This window comes from Musca autumnalis, unplaced genomic scaffold, assembly GCF_047663935.1.
Source record: "Musca autumnalis isolate F117 unplaced genomic scaffold, ASM4766393v1 scaffold_5, whole genome shotgun sequence".
NCBI classification, from domain to species: Eukaryota; Metazoa; Arthropoda; class Insecta; order Diptera; family Muscidae; genus Musca; species Musca autumnalis.
Genome location: NW_027412088.1, coordinates 16,759,858 through 16,781,387, shown reverse-complemented (window position 1 = coordinate 16,781,387; position 21,530 = coordinate 16,759,858). Strand labels below are relative to the sequence as shown.

The following is a 21,530-nucleotide window of genomic DNA, read 5'->3' as shown; positions in this document are numbered from 1 at the left end:
GCTGAGGGTATAAAAAGTTTAAGCATCTGTAATGCGCGCTGAAACTCTTGTACCATTCCAGCTCATCTTGCGTTTATTCTGATGCTTGAAAAACGGAGCCCTGTTGTGTAAATTCTGTTCATTTATTTCTTACTCATGGCCTGATCATTGGTTCGGTAGTCAAGTGTTACACGCTCTGGAGATTTTATTGAACTATCTGTAGGTCTGAATGACAACCCAAATCTCTCAAATGCTTGAAGACCCACTGGGAAAAAGACGAATCTCCAATCAACATTGCCTGAAAAAAAACAGTGCTGTGAACATGAACATATAAATTAACATTTTACAATACTTTTGTGCGTAAGATTTGTTTATCGAATCACCTTAAGAATTTATATAATTTTCACATCATTATCAGATTTTTCCCTGGGCGTATGTCCAACAGAAACAGAGATATTCTGCATTGAAATAAAATTTCACAAAATGGAAATGCGATAGCTTAGCGGCTTTTGCTCTATATCTGATTTAAAGTACAGAAGGTCTTCTTCAGACGGCCACTTTTGTTGAAATACCTTGAACTCCATAGCTGAGATATCGGTCATTACATTTCAAATCCAAAAAAAAACTAAAAAAATCTATTTTTGCATTATATTCGTGTTTGACCACCTACGCCAACCTGTTTGTAAAGGTGAAATTTTTTATTTCTTCATCAGGCTTTTCTTCTGGAATAACTTTGATAGAAGCTGGGAAAATCGCATAAGAATACAACGTTATTCCCCACATACTTTTTTTTTTGTTCATTCCTAGCACTGAATATTACCTAACAATCACCAAATCAACGCCCACAATTTGGTGACAATCCGATCAAAACTGCAACATGTAGCGTAATTACAAAGGTTATATGGACGGACGGAGAGACACACATGACCAGATCAACTCAGCTCGTCGAAGCTTTCATTTTTGGTATATAAATATGGATCTACGACCATTATTTCGATGTGTTACAAACTTTTGGGCCAAATTTAACTATTAAACCCCTCCTCACATTGTGGCCTAGGGTATAAACAAACAAATAAGACTCATACTAATACATGTAGGTATAAACACATTCAATACAATATTTCTCTGCCACATGTCAAACTTTCAAAATTTACAGTAAAAACGATTCTGAATGCAAATTTTTTATGAAGATTTAAATTTTTGATAGGATATATACTCGCTATACCTGTACACAAACAAAACAAACAAGCAATTACTTTCAATAATATGGGTCATGACCTTTTAAATTTCATTTTTTGTCCATTTTCTCACAATCTCCCATTTTACGCACAATGCTTTCTATAAATATTTCACCCATTTTCAAAACAATTCGAACCTGGCATTGGTGTATCCTCGCCTCAAAACAAAATGTTGAGTATAAATAATTAAGGATACCCATCATCAAGGAAAATGTGAACGAACACCAAGTTGATGAGTGTTCATGTGTGGTCGGCCATTTAATTTGGCATACCCTGGAAATAATGAGGAGCTCTGTTATTTTTGTTTTTGTTCTTGATGTTGTTTGTTGATAAACGACTGTACAGTTTGTCCTTCACATAAAGTTATTTGCCTCTGAGGAGTATTTATGCAGAAAAATTGTAATGGGTACCACAACGTAAGCATGTGTTACTAGGGGCCAATTTAACACATGTATAGCTAGCTGTTTATGTGATGGTGATGTGATATATACATGTGTGTGTATGTGTGAATTACTAAGTATTTGCTTAGTGAAACAAACATTCGTTAATAAATTATATTCTTAGCCATCATTGTTTAATGGCAACACAGTGCGCTCGGTTTGTTTGCTTTGTGTAAACATTGCCGATAATCGAATTTAATTCCGGAGTGTTCACATTGTGATTGCGTTAAATTCTCGGTGATTAAGTGTATTATTTGTGTCTGCGCTTTGCCCTAAGCCAGACACAAAATCGAAATCAAAATCACTGTTAATAATGAAAAATTGCCATAAGCCATTATCGTCACGCACTGCAACATCTTCACAATTGGCCATTGAACTGTAATAGCTCATAAATCACTCGATTTGTTTGATTGTGGTCAATAATTTGTTTGAGATATTATAAATGAAAGTGTATTGAAGAAAAAATAAAGTGAATATTAAATATTGGACAAAAAATGTAAATTGACAATCATAAACTTTGTATGTGGGATTATGACATTTGTCATGGTATTCAAGAGAAATTTTCTCGACCACAAACAAAACTGTGGATGTAATATTTTTTGTGTTTTTCTATTCAAATATTTTGCAAACAAAGCGGAGTTAGAAATAAATGTGCTTTTCAAATATTAAACAAGTGTTATACACTACAGCTCTTGGTTCATATGACGTCGATATTCACCGTCTATACATATTAGCCCGTAGAACTTTCCAAGAATTTTTATGTTAGACATATAAATCACTGTATTTTTTGCCTGCGCAAGTACCCAGGCTTAGGAACCATACATTAGCATGGATAGTATCAGTGTTTTATAAAGTATTATATGTATTTTGTTTGAGGGAATGTGACTTAGATTTGAAATTTCTTACTTAAGCCAATACAGCATATGTTGGACAATACTATTCTTCTTATTTCTTCAACTGATGTTGTTTGTTGGGTTTATGGAGCTGCCGAGGTAGAGGAAGTCTTTAATTGCTTCAAAATTGCATGTTGATACCATCAACTTGGTATTGTCGCGTTTTCTTCCAGACCCACTTTAAATAAATGTCGATCAACAAATCTTGGGTCCTTTCCGGGATTTGCCTTCGATCCGAGAGGTACCAACACACACGTTTTATTTTCGAGCTCCCAACACACGCTTGGATTTAAAAAAACATATTTTCGAGGCCCTAACACACGCGTGGATTTACAAAAATGTTTTCAAGGTTCCAGCACAAGCGTGGAATTTTTTAAAAATGTTTTCGACGTACCAACGCACGCTTGGATTTTTTAAAAAATATTTTCGAGGTCCCAAAACACGCGTGGATTTTTCGGGGTCCCAACACACGCGTGGATTTTTTAAAAAAAAATGTTTTCAAAGTTCCAGAACAAGCATGGATTTTTTAAAAAATATTTTCGAGGATTTAACACAAGCGTGGATTTTTTAAAAAATATTTTCGAGATTTTAACACAATCGTGGATTTCTTAAAAAATATTTTCGAGGTTTTAACACAAGCGTGGATTTTTTAAAAAATATTTTCGAGGTTTTAACACAAGCGTGGATTTTTTAAAAAATATTTTCGAGATTTTAACACAATCGTGGATTTTTTAAAAAATATTTTCAAGGATTTAACACAAGTGTGGATTTTTTAAAAAATATTTTCGAGGTTCCAACACAAGCGTGGATTTTTTAAAAAATATTTTCGAGGTTTTAGCACAGGCGTGGATTTTTAAAAAATATTTTCGAGGTTCCAACACAAGCGTGGATTTTTTAAAAAATATTTTCGAGGTTCCAACGCAAGCGTGCATTTTTTAAACAATATTTTCGAGCTTCCAACACAAGCGTGGATTTTTTAAAAAATATTTTCGAGGTTCCAACACAAGCGTGGATTTTTAAAAAATATTTTCGAGGTTCCAACACAAGCGTGGATTTTTTAAAAAATATTTTCGAGGTTTTAACACAAGCGTGGATTTGATTAAAAAATATTTTCGAGGTCCCAACACACGCGTGGATTTTTTAAAAAATATTTTCGAGGTTCTAACACAAGCGTGGATTTGATTAAAAAATATTTTCGAGGTCCCAACACACGCGTGGATTTTTTAAAAAATATTTTCGAGGTTTTAACACAAGCGTGGATTTTTTAAAAAATATTTTCGAGGTTTTAACACAAGCGTGGATTTTTTAAAAAATATTTTCGAGGTTTTAAAACAAGCGTGGATTTTTTAAAAAATATTTTCGAGGTTTTAACACAAGCGTGGATTTTTTAAAAAATATTTTTGAGGTTTTAACACAAGCGTGGATTTTTTAAAAAATATTTTCGAGGTTTTAACACAAGCGTGGATTTTTTAAAAAATATTTTTGAGGTTTTAACACAAGCGTGGATTTTTTAAAAAATATTTTCGAGGTTTTAACACAAGCGTGGATTTTTTAAAAAATATTTTCGAGGTTTTAACACAAGCGTGGATTTTTTAAAAAATATTTTCGAGGTTTTAACACAAGCGCGGATTTTTTAAAAAATATTTTCGAGGTTTTAACACAAGCGTGGATTTTTTAAAAAATATTTTCGAGGTTCCAACACAAGCGTGGATTTTTTAAAAAATATTTTCGAGGTTTTAACACAAGCGTGGATTTTTTAAAAAATATTTTCGAGGTTTTAACACAAGCGTGGATTTTTTAAAAAATATTTTCGAGGTTCCAACACAAGCGTGGATTTTTTAAAAAATATTTTCGAGGTTCCAACACAAGCGTGAATTTTTTAAAAAATATTTTCGAGCTTCCAACACAAGCGTGGATTTTTTAAAAAATATTTTCGAGGTTCCAACACAAGCGTGGATTTTTCAAAAAATATTTTCGAGGTTCCAACACAAGCGTGGATTTTTTAAAAAATATTTTCGAGGTTCCAACACAAGCGTGGATTTTTAAAAAATATTTTCGAGGTTCCAACACAAGCGTGGATTTTTTAAAAAATATTTTCGAGGTTCCAACACAAGCGTGGATTTTTTAAAAATATTTTCGAGGTTCCAACACAAGCGTGGATTTTTTAAAAAATATTTTCGAGGTTCCAACACAAGCGTGGATTTTTTAAAAAATATTTTCGAGGTTCCAACACAAGGTCCCAACAAACGCGTGGATTTGTTAAAAAATATTTTCGAGGTCCCAACAAACGCGTGGATTTGTTAAAAAATATTTTCGAGGTCCCAACAAACGCGTGGATTTTTTAAAAATTATTTTCGAGGTCCCAACAAACGCGTGGATATTTTAAAAAAATATTTTCGAGGTTCCAACACATGCGTGGATTTTTTAAAAAATATTTTCGAGGTTCCAACTCAAGGATTTTTTAAAAAATATTTTCGAGGTTCCAACACATTAGTTCATTAACAAGACTTCTGTGTCTAGTTGTGTTTGCTTGTTTGTTTATGCCAATGATTGACACGTTGTTGGCTGCCAATGCTGCTACTGGTCTTTCTTAGAGGCTGCTGTGATGTTTGCCATTGAAGTCACTGTACCTTCTCCGGCCATCAACGTTTTCGATTTCTGTTCTCCTTTCGAAGCCACGAACTGTTTTCGCTGGTAAAGAAATAAATTTTATTCAACAGTTTCATAACAAAGTTGTTTATTTATTTTCGAGGTTCCAACACAAGCGTGGATTTTTTAAAAAATATTTTCGAGGTTCCAACACAAGCGTGGATTTTTTAAAAAATATTTTCGAGGTTCCAACACAAGCGTGGATTTTTTAAAAAATATTTTCGAGGTTCCAACACAAGCGTGGATTTTTTAAAAATATTTTCGAGGTTCCAACACAAGCGTGGATTTTTTAAAAAATATTTTCGAGGTTCCAACACAAGCGTGGATTTTTTAAAAAATATTTTCGAGGTTCCAACACAAGCGTGGATTTTTTAAAAAATATTTTCGAGGTTCCAACACAAGCGTGGATTTTTTAAAAAATATTTTCGAGGTTCCAACACAAGCGTGGATTTTTTAAAAAATATTTTCGAGGTTCCAACACAAGCGTGGATTTTTTAAAAAATATTTTCGAGGTTCCAACACAAGCGTGGATTTTTTAAAAAATATTTTCGAGGTTCCAACACAAGCGTGGATTTTTTAAAAAATATTTTCGAGGTTCCAACACAAGCGTGGATTTTTTAAAAAATATTTTCGAGGTTCCAACACAAGCGTGGATTTTTTAAAAAATATTTTCGAGGTTCCAACACAAGCGTGGATTTTTTAAAAAATATTTTCGAGGTTCCAACACAAGCGTGGATTTTTTAAAAAATATTTTCGAGGTTCCAACACAAGCGTGGATTTTTTAAAAAATATTTTCGAGGTTCCAACACAAGCGTGGATTTTTTAAAAAATATTTTCGAGGTTCCAACACAAGCGTGGATTTTTTAAAAAATATTTTCGAGGTTCCAACACAAGCGTGGATTTTTTAAAAAATATTTTCGAGGTTCCAACACAAGCGTGGATTTTTTAAAAAATATTTTCGAGGTTCCAACACAAGCGTGGATTTTTTAAAAAATATTTTCGAGGTTCCAACACAAGCGTGGATTTTTTAAAAAATATTTTCGAGGTTCCAACACAAGCGTGGATTTTTTAAAAAATATTTTCGAGGTTCCAACACAAGCGTGGATTTTTTAAAAAATATTTTCGAGGTTCCAACACAAGATCCCAACAAACGCGTGGATTTTTTAAAAAATATTTTCGAGGTTCCAACACAAGATCCCAACAAACGCGTGGATTTGTTAAAAAATATTTTCGAGGTCCCAACAAACGCGTGGATTTTTTAAAAAATATTTTCGAGGTCCCAACAAACGCGTGGATTTTTTAAAAAAATATTTTCGAGGTCCCAACAAACGCGTGGATTTTTTAAAAATTATTTTCGAGGTCCCAACAAACGCGTAGATATTTTAAAAAAATATTTTCGAGGTTCCAACACATGCGTGGATTTTTTAAAAAATATTTTCGAGGTTCCAACACAAGCGTGGATTTTTTAAAAAATATTTTCGAGGTTCCAACACAAGCGTGGATTTTTTAAAAAATATTTTCGAGGTTCCAACACAAGCGTGGATTTTTTAAAAAATATTTTCGAGGTTCCAACACAAGCGTGGATTTTTTAAAAAATATTTTCGAGGTTTTAACACAAGCGTGGATTTTTTAAAAAATATTTTCGAGGTTTTAACACAAGCGTGGATTTTTTAAAAAATATTTTCGAGGTTTTAACACAAGCGTGGATTTTTTAAAAAATATTTTCGAGGTTCCAACACAAGCGTGGATTTTTTAAAAAATATTTTCGAGGTTCCAACACAAGCGTGGATTTTTTAAAAAATATTTTCGAGGTTCCAACACAAGCGTGGATTTTTTAAAAAATATTTTCGAGGTTCCAACACAAGCGTGGATTTTTTAAAAAATATTTTCGAGGTTTTAACACAGGCGTGGATTTTTTAAAAAATATTTTCGAGGTTTTAACACAGGCGTGGATTTTTTAAAAAATATTTTCGAGGTTTTAACACAGGCGTGGATTTTTTAAAAAATATTTTCGAGGTTTTAACACAGGCGTGGATTTTTTAAAAAATATTTTCGAGGTTTTAACACAGGCGTGGATTTTTTAAAAAATATTTTCGAGGTTTTAACACAGGCGTGGATTTTTTAAAAAATATTTTCGAGGTTTTAACACAGGCGTGGATTTTTTAAAAAATATTTTCGAGGTTTTAACACAGGCGTGGATTTTTTAAAAAATATTTTCGAGGTTTTAACACAGGCGTGGATTTTTTAAAAAATATTTTCGAGGTTTTAACACAGGCGTGGATTTTTTAAAAAATATTTTCGAGGTTTTAACACAGGCGTGGATTTTTTAAAAAATATTTTCGAGGTTTTAACACAGGCGTGGATTTTTTAAAAAATATTTTCGAGGTTTTAACACAGGCGTGGATTTTTTAAAAAATATTTTCGAGGTTTTAACACAGGCGTGGATTTTTTAAAAAATATTTTCGAGGTTTTAACACAGGCGTGGATTTTTTAAAAAATATTTTCGAGGTTTTAACACAGGCGTGGATTTTTTAAAAAATATTTTCGAGGTTTTAACACAGGCGTGGATTTTTTAAAAAATATTTTCGAGGTTTTAACACAGGCGTGGATTTTTTAAAAAATATTTTCGAGGTTTTAACACAGGCGTGGATTTTTTAAAAAATATTTTCGAGGTTTTAACACAGGCGTGGATTTTTTAAAAAATATTTTCGAGGTTTTAACACAGGCGTGGATTTTTTAAAAAATATTTTCGAGGTTTTAACACAGGCGTGGATTTTTTAAAAAATATTTTCGAGGTTTTAACACAGGCGTGGATTTTTTAAAAAATATTTTCGAGGTTTTAACACAGGCGTGGATTTTTTAAAAAATATTTTCGAGGTTTTAACACAGGCGTGGATTTTTTAAAAAATATTTTCGAGGTTTTAACACAGGCGTGGATTTTTTAAAAAATATTTTCGAGGTTTTAACACAGGCGTGGATTTTTTAAAAAATATTTTCGAGGTTTTAACACAGGCGTGGATTTTTTAAAAAATATATTCGAGGTTTTAACACAGGCGTGGATTTTTTAAAAAATATTTTCGAGGTTTTAACACAGGCGTGGATTTTTTAAAAAATATTTTCGAGGCGTGGATTTTTTAAAAAATATTTTCGAGGTTTTAACACAGGCGTGGATTTTTTAAAAAATATTTTCGAGGTTTTAACACAGGCGTGGATTTTTTAAAAAATATTTTCAAGGTTTTAACACAGGCGTGGATTTTTTAAAAAATATTTTCAAGGTTTTAACACAGGCGTGGATTTAAATTTATATTTTTTAAAAAATATTTTCGAGGTTTTAACACAGGCGTGGATTTTTTAAAAAATATTTTCGAGGTTTTAACACAGGCGTGGATTTTTTAAAAAATATTTTCGAGGTTTTAACACAGGCGTGGATTTTTTAAAAAATATTTTCGAGGTTTTAACACAGGCGTGGATTTTTTAAAAAATATTTTCGAGGTTTTAACACAGGCGTGGATTTTTTAAAAAATATTTTCGAGGTTTTAACACAGGCGTGGATTTTTTAAAAAATATTTTCGAGGTTTTAACACAGGCGTGGATTTTTTAAAAAATATTTTCGAGGTTTTAACACAGGCGTGGATTTTTTAAAAAATATTTTCGAGGTTTTAACACAAGCGTGGATTTTTTAAAAAATATTTTCGAGGTTTTAACACAGGCGTGGATTTTTTAAAAAATATTTTCGAGGTTTTAACACAGGCGTGGATTTTTTAAAAAATATTTTCGAGGTTTTAACATAGGCGTGGATTTTTTAAAAAATATTTTCGAGGTTTTAACACAGGCGTGGATTTTTTAAAAAATATTTTCGAGGTTTTAACACAGGCGTGGATTTTTTAAAAAATATTTTCGAGGTTTTAACACAGGCGTGGATTTTTTAAAAAATATTTTCGTGGTTTTAACACAGGCGTGGATTTTTTAAAAAATATTTTCGAGGTTTTAACACATGCGTGGATTTTTTAAAAAATATTTTCGAGGTTTTAACACAGGAGTGGATTTTTTAAAAAATATTATCGAGGTTTTAACACAGGCGTGGATTTTTTAAAAAATATTTTCGAGGTTTTAACACAGGCGTGGATTTTTTATAAAAATATTTTCGAGGTTTTAACACAGGCGTGGATTTTTTAAAAAATATTTTCGAGGTTTTAACACAGGCGTGGATTTTTTAAAAAATATTTTCGAGGTTTTAACACAGGCGTGGATTTTTTAAAAAATATTTTCGAGGTTTTAACACAGGCGTGGATTTTTTAAAAAATATTTTCGAGGTTTTAACACAGGCGTGGATTTTTTAAAAAATATTTTCGAGGTTTTAACACAGGCGTGGATTTTTTAAAAAATATTTTCGAGGTTTTAACACAGGCGTGGATTTTTTAAAAAATATTTTCGAGGTTTTAACACAGGCGTGGATTTTTTAAAAAATATTTTCGAGGTTTTAACACAGGCGTGGATTTTTTAAAAAATATTTTCGAGGTTTTAACACAGGCGTGGATTTTTTAAAAAATATTTTCGAGGTTTTAACACAGGCGTGGATTTTTTTAATATTTTCGAGGTCTCAAAACACGCGTGGATATTTTTGAAAAATATTTTCGAGGTTCCAACATGAGAGTGGGTATTTAAAAAATATTTTCGAGGTTCCAACATAAGCGAGGATCTGTTAAAAAATATTTCTTACTGTTCTTTCTGTCAAATTTCAAATTACAAATAGTTTGATAAACAAACTCCTCAAAACAACTAAAGTCGGGAGGTACCGTTATATGGGGGCTGTACCACAGCATGCACCTATGTTGACAGTTTTTTGTCGAGAAGTTTTGTTACCACTGAGTATCTCAGACGTCAAATTACAGAATGTGTAGACTGAGCATATCTGTATGTTGCAAATTCTTAGCTGGTTGTATGACGTTTTTGACATGTGTATATAGTTGGAAAAGTATGTCACAGAAAAAAAAGATAATTTCTATAAGTTTAATAAACTATTTTTAAACTCAATATTTAAAGATTTGTGTACATTAATCATTCAAACCTTTAGAAACAAAATTATAAAAAACTTCGCAACTTATTCAAAAATGCTACTAAGTAATTAAAAAAAGAAAAAAAAAAAATCAAACAGTTATATTACATGCTGTGTATGTTATTGGAAACGAAGTTCCGCAGTTCAAAACTTCAACTTCACATCCAATGGATAATTTATTATGTAATATGGCGGGTAGTAGTCGTTACTCGTCTTACAATTGTCTAACATCGTGGGATTCCTATGATAAAATACCAAGGTAAGTGAAATCCGAAATCTACAAAAAAAAAACAACATATTTTATTGAATTTAATAACCTCTTCAAGTGAACTTTTGTACAAATTGGTCAAAGCCAATGACCAATAGATGTTGATTTTATTACTTTGCTGTGGTTTTCTTTCTTTCCTCCTTAAGTCATTGTCCTGCTTGGTGCTGGAAAAGTGTCATAATGGCCAAAAAGCACAGGGAGCAAAGTTCTTGTTTAGTTCATTAACAAGACTTCTGTGTTTAGTTGTGTTTGCTTGTTTGTTTATGCCAATGATTGACACGTTGTTGGCTGCCAATGCTGCTACTGGTCTTTCTTAGAGGCTGCTGTGATGTTTGCCTTTGAAGTCACTGTACCTCCTGCGGCCATCAACATTTTCGATTTCTCTTCTCCTTTCAAAGCCACGAACTGTTGTTGTTTGTAAAGAAATAAATTTTATTCGACAGTTTCATAACAAATTTGTCTATTTGATTTTTTTGAGTGCATTCGCTTTCTCCTTGTCTGCTGTTAACGCGTGGCGTAAGTGTATATGTGTATGTATGTTATGTTTCATAAAAGCATAAATTTATTGCTCTTGCTGTAAACACATCAGAGAAAACCTTGTTGCAATTTTTGCGAACATTCAAAAGCAATAGTGCCAAGCAACCACCCTCTGAACACCAAAAGTTTAATCAACAATTTTCTTTAGACATCCCTTTGTCACTATCAATCATCCCACCTCACTCATATCCACAGGGAGAATCCAATCATCGAAAAAATTAAGCTGCCATTGATAGACAGTTTGAATTACAGAGAGCAGCGATGCATAAAGCCACTGAACTTGTAAATAAGTTATACTTTTTTTCTGCTGCAGCTCAATATTAATGATTATTCCCTAAAATGTAGCACTAATGAAGAGAGGGGTGAAGAGAATATTTTTATACAATATAAAATGTATTCAAACCAACATCCCACCCATTCTTCAGCAACCACTACACTCTTCCTAATTTAAAGGGATACAAAATATACAATTTTGTATAATTGAATTTGGCAAGTTAAGTGGTTCCCATTAAACTTTATGCTAGCTTTGTGCACGCGAATGACGTACATAGAGACATTTACATTTGTGCTTGTGTTGGGTTAAAGTTGAGCAGTGTTGTTGTTATTTATACAAAAAAAAAAAACATGGTTTGGACTTTAGCAAAAAATGTATGCTCATTTACTAAAGCAAAGACTATTATCGGGACGGTGCCGACTTTGTGATAGCCTACTTCACTGCCATTTATAAAGGGTGACCCATTTAGAGGTTCCTACTTTCTTTAAAGAAATAAACACAGAAAAATCAAATTGAATGGGGAATGTTTATTATCACTTGAAAGAACATTCGATGACATTTATTTTTTGCAGATTATGTCTAACAAATATTGGCCGAGGCTAGGTTTCAGACGGTCCATCCGTTGAGTCCAATCTACAATGACTCGTTCAAGCTTTTCGACTAGTAACTGGCGAATGACACGTCTGATGTTTTCCCCCAAGACCGGAATCCACATACAATTTTGATTTTACATATTCTCACAGGAAAAAGTCTAATGGAGTCATATAAGACGATCCTGGTGGCCAATCGACTGGTCCAAAACGTGCTCACCGAAGTTTTCTTTCAATAAATCCATTGATTGATGCTATGTGTGGCAAGTGGCACCGTTTTGTTGAAACTAAATGTCGGCGATATTACGAGCTTCAATTTCATACATCAAAATAGTCGGTTATAACGGCGCAATAACGGTCGCCACGGACGATGAAGTCATAACCGGCATCATATCGAAGAAATAGGGTACAAAGATTCCATCTACCAATAAAAGGTTTTTTTTTTTTTTTTTTTGATGAAGTGGCAGCTCTGATATCTCTTTAAGTTGCTCTTCTTCCCAAATGTGGTAGTTTTGCTTCTTTACCTACCTATAAAGCCAGAAATGTGTCTCATCACTGAACAAAATTAGGCTCGAAACACTCCCCACATAACGCGAATTTTCATAATAAAGTTGAACGATTTGTAAACATTGTAGAGGCGTAAGCTTTTCCATGATAAAATATGAGACAGTACTAAATAACATGAACACGTGACATGACTCACGCGTGTTCTGTCAAAAAAGGCTGTTGAAAAAAGTACCTCGTTTCAGATCACCCGTTATAAAATGCATTTTATAACCGCATAGTGGTGGTTATAAAATGCATTTTAATACCCTCAACCATAAGATGGAGGCTATATAAACTTTGTCATTCCGTTTGTCTCAAGGAGCGTTCCAATGCTTTTGTGATGCACTAGCGAGTTCCTAATAGCTGTGTTCTTACACTTGCATGAGGTTACCATTTTTAACCTGCAAAGCGTTCCTTAACCCCAAGAAATGGTATAACTCTGGCTACCAGACAAATTTCTTCGAGTATTATTATAATTCGAACGAATTTGAATTCGAATCGTCTTAGAGAAACAGGCCATAAAAACATGAATGAGGAAAATGGAATTTGTATGTTTCTTTTTGGCATTGTTACCAGATCTACAATTATTCCGTTCCTTTACTTTTCTGGTAAAACTGGTCATGAGAGAGCAATTTTGACAGATTTCCCTTTTATTACTTTTATCATTAAAAAGTAAAGCAATAAGTAAAGTAAAGTAAAGTAAAGTAAAGAGCTACCCAGCAAATTCGGATCCATTAGTCATTACGTAACCCATTACAAAGTAATGTAAACAAGCTTCTTTTCCCATTACAAGTAATCTGAAAAGTAATGGGATACTTCTTAAAAAAATTACAAGTTTTTTTTAATTAAAAAATAACAGTTCGTTGTGCACATGTGCACTGCACATTTAAGTTCTTAAGCAACCCTTAATGTTCGTGTGCGTGGCATAGTATGAAGTGTCTTTGGCTAGAAATCAGAGGGTTCGTATGTTCAACTCGCACAGCGAGCGAAATAAAGTAAAGTAAAATAAAAGTAAGAAGTGTGATGAAATTAAAAAAAATCTCTACATCATTTGTTCTAAAAAGAGAATTTCTTTCAACTTACTTTTCAACTTCTAGTGGCCACAGAATAACTAGTTATTCTAGTGGTCATAAAATAACAACAAACTGAGTGCGACATGCCCTTGTAAAGAAAATGGGGAAGAAAGGGGGTTTGCGAGTAGTTACGGCTGCCAAAAATCCCTTACAAAACCCATGATTTTGGCAGGACTTTTTTGCTGGGTATATTCCTGTCTTTGTATAGCTGATATAGCTCGTGGTTCATACGACGTCGATATTCACCGTCAACGCAAATCGGCCCGTATATCCTTCGAAGAATTTCCCTCTCAAACACACCAAGCACTGCCTTATCTTCTTGCTTCGAAACCTTACATTAGCAAAGGTAGTATCAGCGTTTTGTATAGTGTTATTTTTGTTTGACGAGATGTGGCTTTGTTTTTAAATTGCTTACTTAAACCATAGTAGCATCTGTTGGCCAATACAATTCTTCTTCGTATTTCACAACTGATGTTGTTTGTTGTGTTTATGGCAGTGCCGAGGTAGACGAAGTCTTTAACTGCCTCAAAATTATAGGTACCAACATCCACAGTTGGTCCGAGCTCTATGGACGCTTTGCGCGTCGACACCATCAGCTTGGTCTTCTCGCCGTTTACCGCCAGACCCACTTTCGCAGATTCTGCTACGACCATTATAAAGGTATCAAGTTCTTCCTTTACCGATCGTCCCATGATGTCTATGTCATCAGCATAAGCAAGCAACAAGTGGGTATTGGTGTAAATTGTGCCATTTCTTTTGACATTTGCATCTCGTATTACCTTTTCCAGCAAAATGTTGAATAGGTCACACGAAAGGCTGTTTCCTTGTCTGAAACCTCTTTTGGTACTGAACTGTTCGGAGAGGTTCTTTCCAATTTTAACTGAGGACCTAGTATCAGTTAAAGTCATCTTACAACGCCGTATGAGCTTTGCGGGGATACCAAATTCATCCATTGATCAGAGGGGACTGTCGGACGTTGCTTTATAATCGACAAAAACGTGATATGTGTCGATCTGCATATCTTGGGTCTTCTCCAGGATTTGCCGCAGGATAAATATCTGGTCAATGGTGGACTTGCCAGGTCTAAAGTCACATTGGTATGGTCCAATTATTTCGTTGTCCATTGGCTTTAGTCGTTCACACATTATCCCTGACACTATCTTATAGGCAATAGGGAGAAGACTTATGCCCCTATAGCCCCCTGGAGCATGCAGTCTAATCTCCTTTCATGTTTCAATCGTCGGGTACGCGTTCTGGTGCTAACTAGCTGATGCATACACCTTATCAGCGCGTCGCCTCCGGTTTTAAACAGCTCGGCTGGTAAGCCATCGGCTCCTGCTGCTTTATTATTCTTCAGCCGGTTGATTGCTGTTTTTACATCATCTTGGCCAGGCGGTATACATTCTATACCATCTTCTGGGATTGGATATGTGGTATCATCGTCTTCGCTACTAATGGATAGCAACAGTTTGGAAAAATGTTCTTTCCACATCCTAAGCATACTATCTGTATCAGTTACCAGATTACCTTACTGGTCTCTACAGGAGGATGTGCCGATTTCAAAGCCATCAGTTTTATGTTTCACTCTTTGGTAGAATTTTCGGACTTCATTCTGTCTCCTGTACATCTCGCTTTGTTCACACTCCCGCTTTTCCATCTCTCTCTTATTCCTGCGGAAAAGGCACTTCTCCTCTCTTCTTTTCTCCCGATACCTCTCTCGTGCGCTACGCGTTGCTACTGATTGTAAAGTAGCTCTATTTGCCGCATTTTTCTCTTCGGTACAGCACGACACTCCTGGTCATACCATGGATTCCTTGGTGGAGGTCTCTGGTATCCAAGTATTGATTCTGCAGCTGTTTGCATGGAGTGGGCAATATTTTGCCATTATGTTGTTATGTTATCGGCACAAGGCGTGCTCTCATTAAGCAATTGGGCTAGTTGAGTGGAATATGCTGTGGCTATCTGTTATGTTTGCAGCCTATCGTTGTCCAACTTCCGCGTTGTGTCTGTTCGTGCTTTATTTGCAACGTTTAGACGGGTAAGTACTTTTGCTGCAACAAGGTAGTGGTCCGACTCAATGTTGCGCCTCGGAACGATCGTACATCCAACACGCTCGATGAATGTCTTCCATCTATCACAACATGATAAATTTGATTACTTGTTCTTTGATCTGCAGACAGCCAGGTGCCCTTATGAATATCGAGATGCTTAAATCTGGTACTGCTAACTACCATGTTTCCTGCACCTGCAAAGTCTATCAGCCTCATATCATTGTCAGGTGTTTCACTCTGGAGACTGAATTTCTCGACTGTTGGGCCAAAGATATTCTCCTTTCCAATTTTGGCATTAAAGTCGCCTAGAATAAATTTAATGTCATGGGCAGGGCAACGGTCATAAGTTTCTTCTAAGCGCTCGTAAAATATATGTTTTGTCTGTTCGTCCTTTTCCTCAGTGGGAGCATGAACGAAAATAAAGCTGATGTTGAAGAATTTAGCATTTATTCGAATTGCAGCAACTCTTTCATTCACTGGGGTAAAGCTGGATACCATATGTTTTAGTCTCCGACCAACTACAAATCCGCTACCAAACTCATGATTTACGTCATGACAGCTATTATACAGTGCGTCACCTTTAGGTGTTGTTGTGACGCATTTCCCAATTCATCGTATTTCCTGTATGGCAGTAATATCGGCCTTGTACTTTTCAAGTACGTCTGCCAATGCGAAGACTGCACCTTCTCTATAAAGAGAGCGAACATTCCAGGTGCAGATTCGCAGATCATGCGGGGTTCGTCAACTTTAGAGGGGTTCGTTTTTTCATAGTAGGCTGTTTTTTTTTAGGGGAGGGTTACTAACCCGACGCCCAAACCCAAGTTTTTAACGTTCTTATGGGTGAACGCCCGGCACATGTTAGCTCACTACCGTTAACGGGTGTTAAATGCAGTTTTCCAGGTGACACCACGGGGAGGTGTCTACTTGAGATGAAAGAGGGACCAAGACAAATCCTGGGCTTTGCCATGTTAAAACCGGTCAGGACCGTTCCTTGGTATCTTCCTTCCCCTACGTCACCCTGGAAAATTATACCCCCCTTATTGTACCCTTATTGTACAGGACCACAGCGATATTATGTTTTATGTGGGCAAGTCCATGCTTCTTGGCATAGTGGCCCGAAACCTTTAAATTATACGGTGATCAACTGAAATTACTGGACGCCGCGAGATATCTATCAAAAGGAATGACTCCCAAAATAAGATCCACTTCAAAAATGGATTACGTCGATACATTCGTTAAGGTCCACCTCCGCAACACTTTTAAGCTTTAATCCAAATAGTATATATTTTTATCGGCAAATACATAATTATTGGGGAAATTATTTTGATTGTGTAGCCGGTATTCGTTTCAATATTGTCAATAGATGAAAGTTTAAATTCACACAGGCTGTGGTTATCTCTGTCGGCAAAGTCCTCCGTTTTTTTTGTCTTCGCGCTCTTTTAGTAAATGAGCGATACGTCATTGCACCAATTTGTCATTTGCAACAATTTGTGCAAATTTTTACAGAAAGTTGTCTGTTAATTCACTTTGTCTCAGTTAACTCTCTGTTCTTCAATGAGAACTTGCAAGTTGTTGCTGGTAACTTGTCAAGTAACCAGACTCACATATTAACTGTGTCTGCATATGGTGACGTATACACAACATTGACATTTTAACTTGCGGTACTCATACGCAACCAAAAACGAGTTGATTATGGAATATTCAATGTTCTTTATTGCTCGAAGTATATAACATCCATATTTGCATATTTTTTTATGAAAAATTACAAAAGTGAAATTTATTTTATGTTACTATTAACAATTCATCCATATTGTCATACTTCACTTCTTTTTCTCTTTCTTCTCTTCCTGCTGTTTTCCTTCCTCCTTTTTACCACTCTCCTCGCCCTCTGGCTTTCCGGCATATTTTTCCACAGTTTCTTGTAAATGCTCCGCATTGCTACTCGAGAATTGTTGCAACAACTTTTTATTTTGCATAATCAAAAAGGTGGGCATTGCGGTGACGTTATGCTCAATTGCCAAGTCTTCAAATTCATCAACATCAATTTTAACAATTAACAATTTGTCTCGATACAAATTGGCCATATCAACCAATTTGGTTGTTAATATGCGACACGGACCACACCAGGGAGCAAAAAATTCAAACATTATCAAACGGTCGCCAGCTTCTTTAATGATATTTTCAAAATCATCTTTACTATCAATGGCCAGGAGGTTCTTATCTTTGGGCAGAGAGAAAGTTTTAGTTGCTGCAGATTCTTTGTCGTTTATTTTGCTCGCCGTCGCTAAAGGTTTTGAGGGAGTTTTGGTAGTTTTGCCATTCGCTGTGGTAGACATTTTGAGGAGATATAGAGATGGAGGTTTTATTTTTGTTTTTGGGGAATTTTGTATGATTTGGTTCAAAATTTAAATTTGACTAAAATTTATATTTGACAATTTAAACAAGTGACAAGAAGTAGTCGGTTTTGACGACATTGCCCCAGCCGATGATGTAGAGAGAATAAAACAAGTAAAAAAGTATCAGTCGGCTTTGCCGACAGAGATATACCCTCAGCCTGTATATATTGAAACCATTTTTTCCAAAAAACGTATGTATGTATTTAGGGGTTTTTAAAAATGTTGGGAATTTGAAAATTTTTGGGATTTAAAATTTTTTGGGATTAGAGATCAAAAGTTTTGCGAAGGAAATACTAAAAGGAATGGATCTATATTGACAATTATGGAAGTGGATCTCCAGCCACTACATATGGTGCCATAGGGGGTTTTTACACCCTTCGGGATGTTTGCTCAAGAAGTATGGACTTGCCCCTGAAAAAATGTTTACCATCGTAATTGAGGCAGCGAATGCAAGTTGCTTCAATAAAAATCAAAGTGATTCGACAGCAGGTCTTAAAGTGAACTTATCCGAAATTTTGTGTGGGAGGTACCGGATGGAGTGGACAAATATAGGATGTGTAAAGAATGGACCAATTCGGCCACTCCCTTTAAGATTTACCGTATGAACAAATTTTCCGAACATTTTTGAACTTTTGTGGGGGAGGTACCTGAAGGAGTGGACCGATATTTCTAATCTTCAAACGTACACTATGTTTGGACAAAATATTACAAAGGCCAAATTTTGGACCGAATCGGCAGATCCGTTCTAGAGTTATCTTGCGCTCCAAACACCTCACGCGGTGTCATAGGGGTTTTTTGCAACTTTCAGGTTATTTTCTCAGGAAGTATGGACTTATCCCTAATGAAACTTGTACCGTCGTATGGAAGGCAATGAATCCTTTTTGCTAAAACAAAAATCAGAGCGATTCGAGAGATGGCCCTAAACTGAACTTTTCCGAAATTTTGTGTGGGAGGTACCCGAAGGAGTGGGCCGATTGAGTCTATATAGAAACATTATCTAAGTCTGGTACACATTTTACGATGGGCAAAGTATGGACCAAATCGGTTACTCCCTTCAAGAGTTATCGTGCGCACAAATTTTCCGAACATTTTCGAACTTTTGTGGGGGAGGTACCGGAAGGAGTGGACCGATATAACCCATCTTCGAACTTAAACTAAGTTTGGGCAAAATATTACGAAAGCCAAAATTCGAACCGAATCGGTTCATCCGTTCGAGAGTTATCGTCCGCTCCAGCCAGCCAGACAGACGGACGGACATTGCTCAATCGACTCCAAATTGTCTGAAACACATTTCGATGAGGCACATTTTGCCCGTATGAAAGTGTATATGAAGAAAAGACAAAATTTTTTAGTTTTCCATAAAAAAAAATTAATTTTTTTTTTAAGCTACATGAAAGATTTTTGGTACATAGATTGGGAAAAAAATCCCATTCTTAAATCTGTTCGAGATACTAATTTTGGTTGTTGCGCGCAAAAATTATGGCGGTTTCAATTCTGATAAAAAGAAAAAAATCTTTAAAAGACTCTAATCATTATATTGAGAAACTCTCTTAATTAGGGGCTCCCTACGTAATATATGATTACTGAGGCCCCATAACATTAGTGAAAAAGTTTTAAGTTTTCGCGGAAATTGAGAAAGAGTTAAAAAATTGGTACTTTGCAAATTGTTTTAATAAAATTCAAGCTGTTTACGCGTCCTAAAAACATTTAAAAAAATATGTACGTAATCTAAACATCGCGATGATTCAAATGAAACCAAAACTATACAAATCCGTTTAATGGTTTGCATATTATAGCAAAAACAAAAAGATATATTGAGGAAGTTTATAAAATTTTTGTAAGAGAAAATATTTATTAAAATTTATTTTGTGAGTTAGTTTAAAAAATATAGGAAAAATTTGTCGGAGTTATTCTTCTATTTTAGAGAAATTTCACGCAAAAAATCGAATTTTTTATTCTAATCACTTCTCGAATACACACTAACATCTAGCGGAAGATATGGGTATCGTTCAAATAAATGTTGGGTTCCTTTTAATGGGGTATACTCTTGAAATAAATCTGTATCGAGTAATATTCCTTTTGAAATGCGTGTAAATCACAAAATCCTCAAAATCACTTGATGCGCATGCGGTTTAACAACACAGCGAATTCTTCTCTTTTAATTTGTACACATTTGCCAGGATTTACTTTGGCCGCTAAGATGTAGCATCATCTGCAGTTTAGTGTGCAACAAACTGTATAACGCTTATAATTTGCACAAAGTGCATACACTTTTTATGCGCATCCGATTTCACTATCATCCATGAAAAAATACATCGATCTAAACCTATTTCGATAAAATCCATCAAGAACCGTGGATGTAGCATCACACACTATTTTTGGGATAAATCGGATAAAGCTCCCATGGCACTAAATTTTTTAAACCACTGTTTTCGCAAAAACTCGAGTGACGTGTGAGTTTCTTCATTGAAAAGGAAACGATCCACAGAAAACGCGATTTAATCCGCGATATTTTCAAAAACATTTTTCGCAAATTTTTCAATTTTTGCAGTAGCCATTTCCGCCGTTCTAGTAGATGGATTTTTACGATCTGTGATTCATAAGATCCGGATCGTCGAAAAACTAAAATATCGCGGGGTACCAGTACACTCAAAATGATATTGTAAATACTGTTCCCAAAAAATAGGTTTTTTAGAAAATATATCGCACTAAATTTTGGCCTTTGGCAGTAGATTACTCTGCTGCTGTGTGGGCTACATACTCAATATACATATCAGATTATGCGAAATCGCGAGTTCTTTAATCCTATTATTGGTTTTTTGAAATATCCGAATGCGCGTCCTAGTTACATAAAAAATACAAAAAACACCTGAAATCCGGCTTCAAAATGTCAGCATCAATAAAAGGTGGATGCAGTGGAAATTTTGGAAAGTGATACATTAAAAGTGTAATCTTCATTTTGTATTCTCCTACTTTGACTTTGGACAGATGTCCGTCATTTGAATGGTTTAATCAGAAATCGAATAGCAATGTAAAAAACCTGTTTAGCTTCAACGTGTTTTTACCTATGTTTTTTCTTTTACGTGGTCGTAACTACCAAGTAAATGAAATTTTTTTGCTAAATTTTTGAGCTTTGTACAAAAACATCTAAATTAATCCAGCAATAGTCATAGTTACTGGTAAACTACAATAGTTCGCGTATTATAATAGTGCAAACCTTGGCTTCATGGAAACTAAAAAATTTTGACTTTTCCTCATATACCCTCGTTAGCATAAATGCTGAATTTAGGAAGGTGATACAAAAGGCGAATGGGGACAGTCTCCATTTGCTGTCAAAAGTTTTTGTCAAATTCGTAAACATACGAGTGCATTCATTTTTATACCCTCAGCCTTTACGCTAGAAATACGACCAAAAATGTGCCTCATCGAAATAACGGTTTTGGACCCCAAGTATGTTTGTACGAAATTAGTTTTAGACAACTTGGAGTCGATTTAGCCATGTCCGATAACTCTCGAACGGATTAACCGATTCGATCCAAA

General features: G+C 34.8%; 2 protein-coding genes across 2 annotated transcripts in view; one reads left to right on the top strand and one right to left on the bottom strand.

Annotated features, from left to right (window-relative positions):
* Nucleotides 1-21,530, top strand: part of SLO2 (slowpoke 2) — a 616,259-nt gene that overhangs the window by 445,908 nt on the left and 148,821 nt on the right. The window lies entirely within an intron of this gene.
* On the bottom strand, nucleotides 17,294-18,071 carry LOC141406223 (thioredoxin-2-like). The gene has a single exon (XM_073991422.1). It carries the CDS (start codon nucleotides 17,928-17,930, stop codon nucleotides 17,415-17,417), a length of 516 nt encoding a protein of 171 aa, XP_073847523.1. The 5' UTR covers nucleotides 17,931-18,071; the 3' UTR covers nucleotides 17,294-17,414.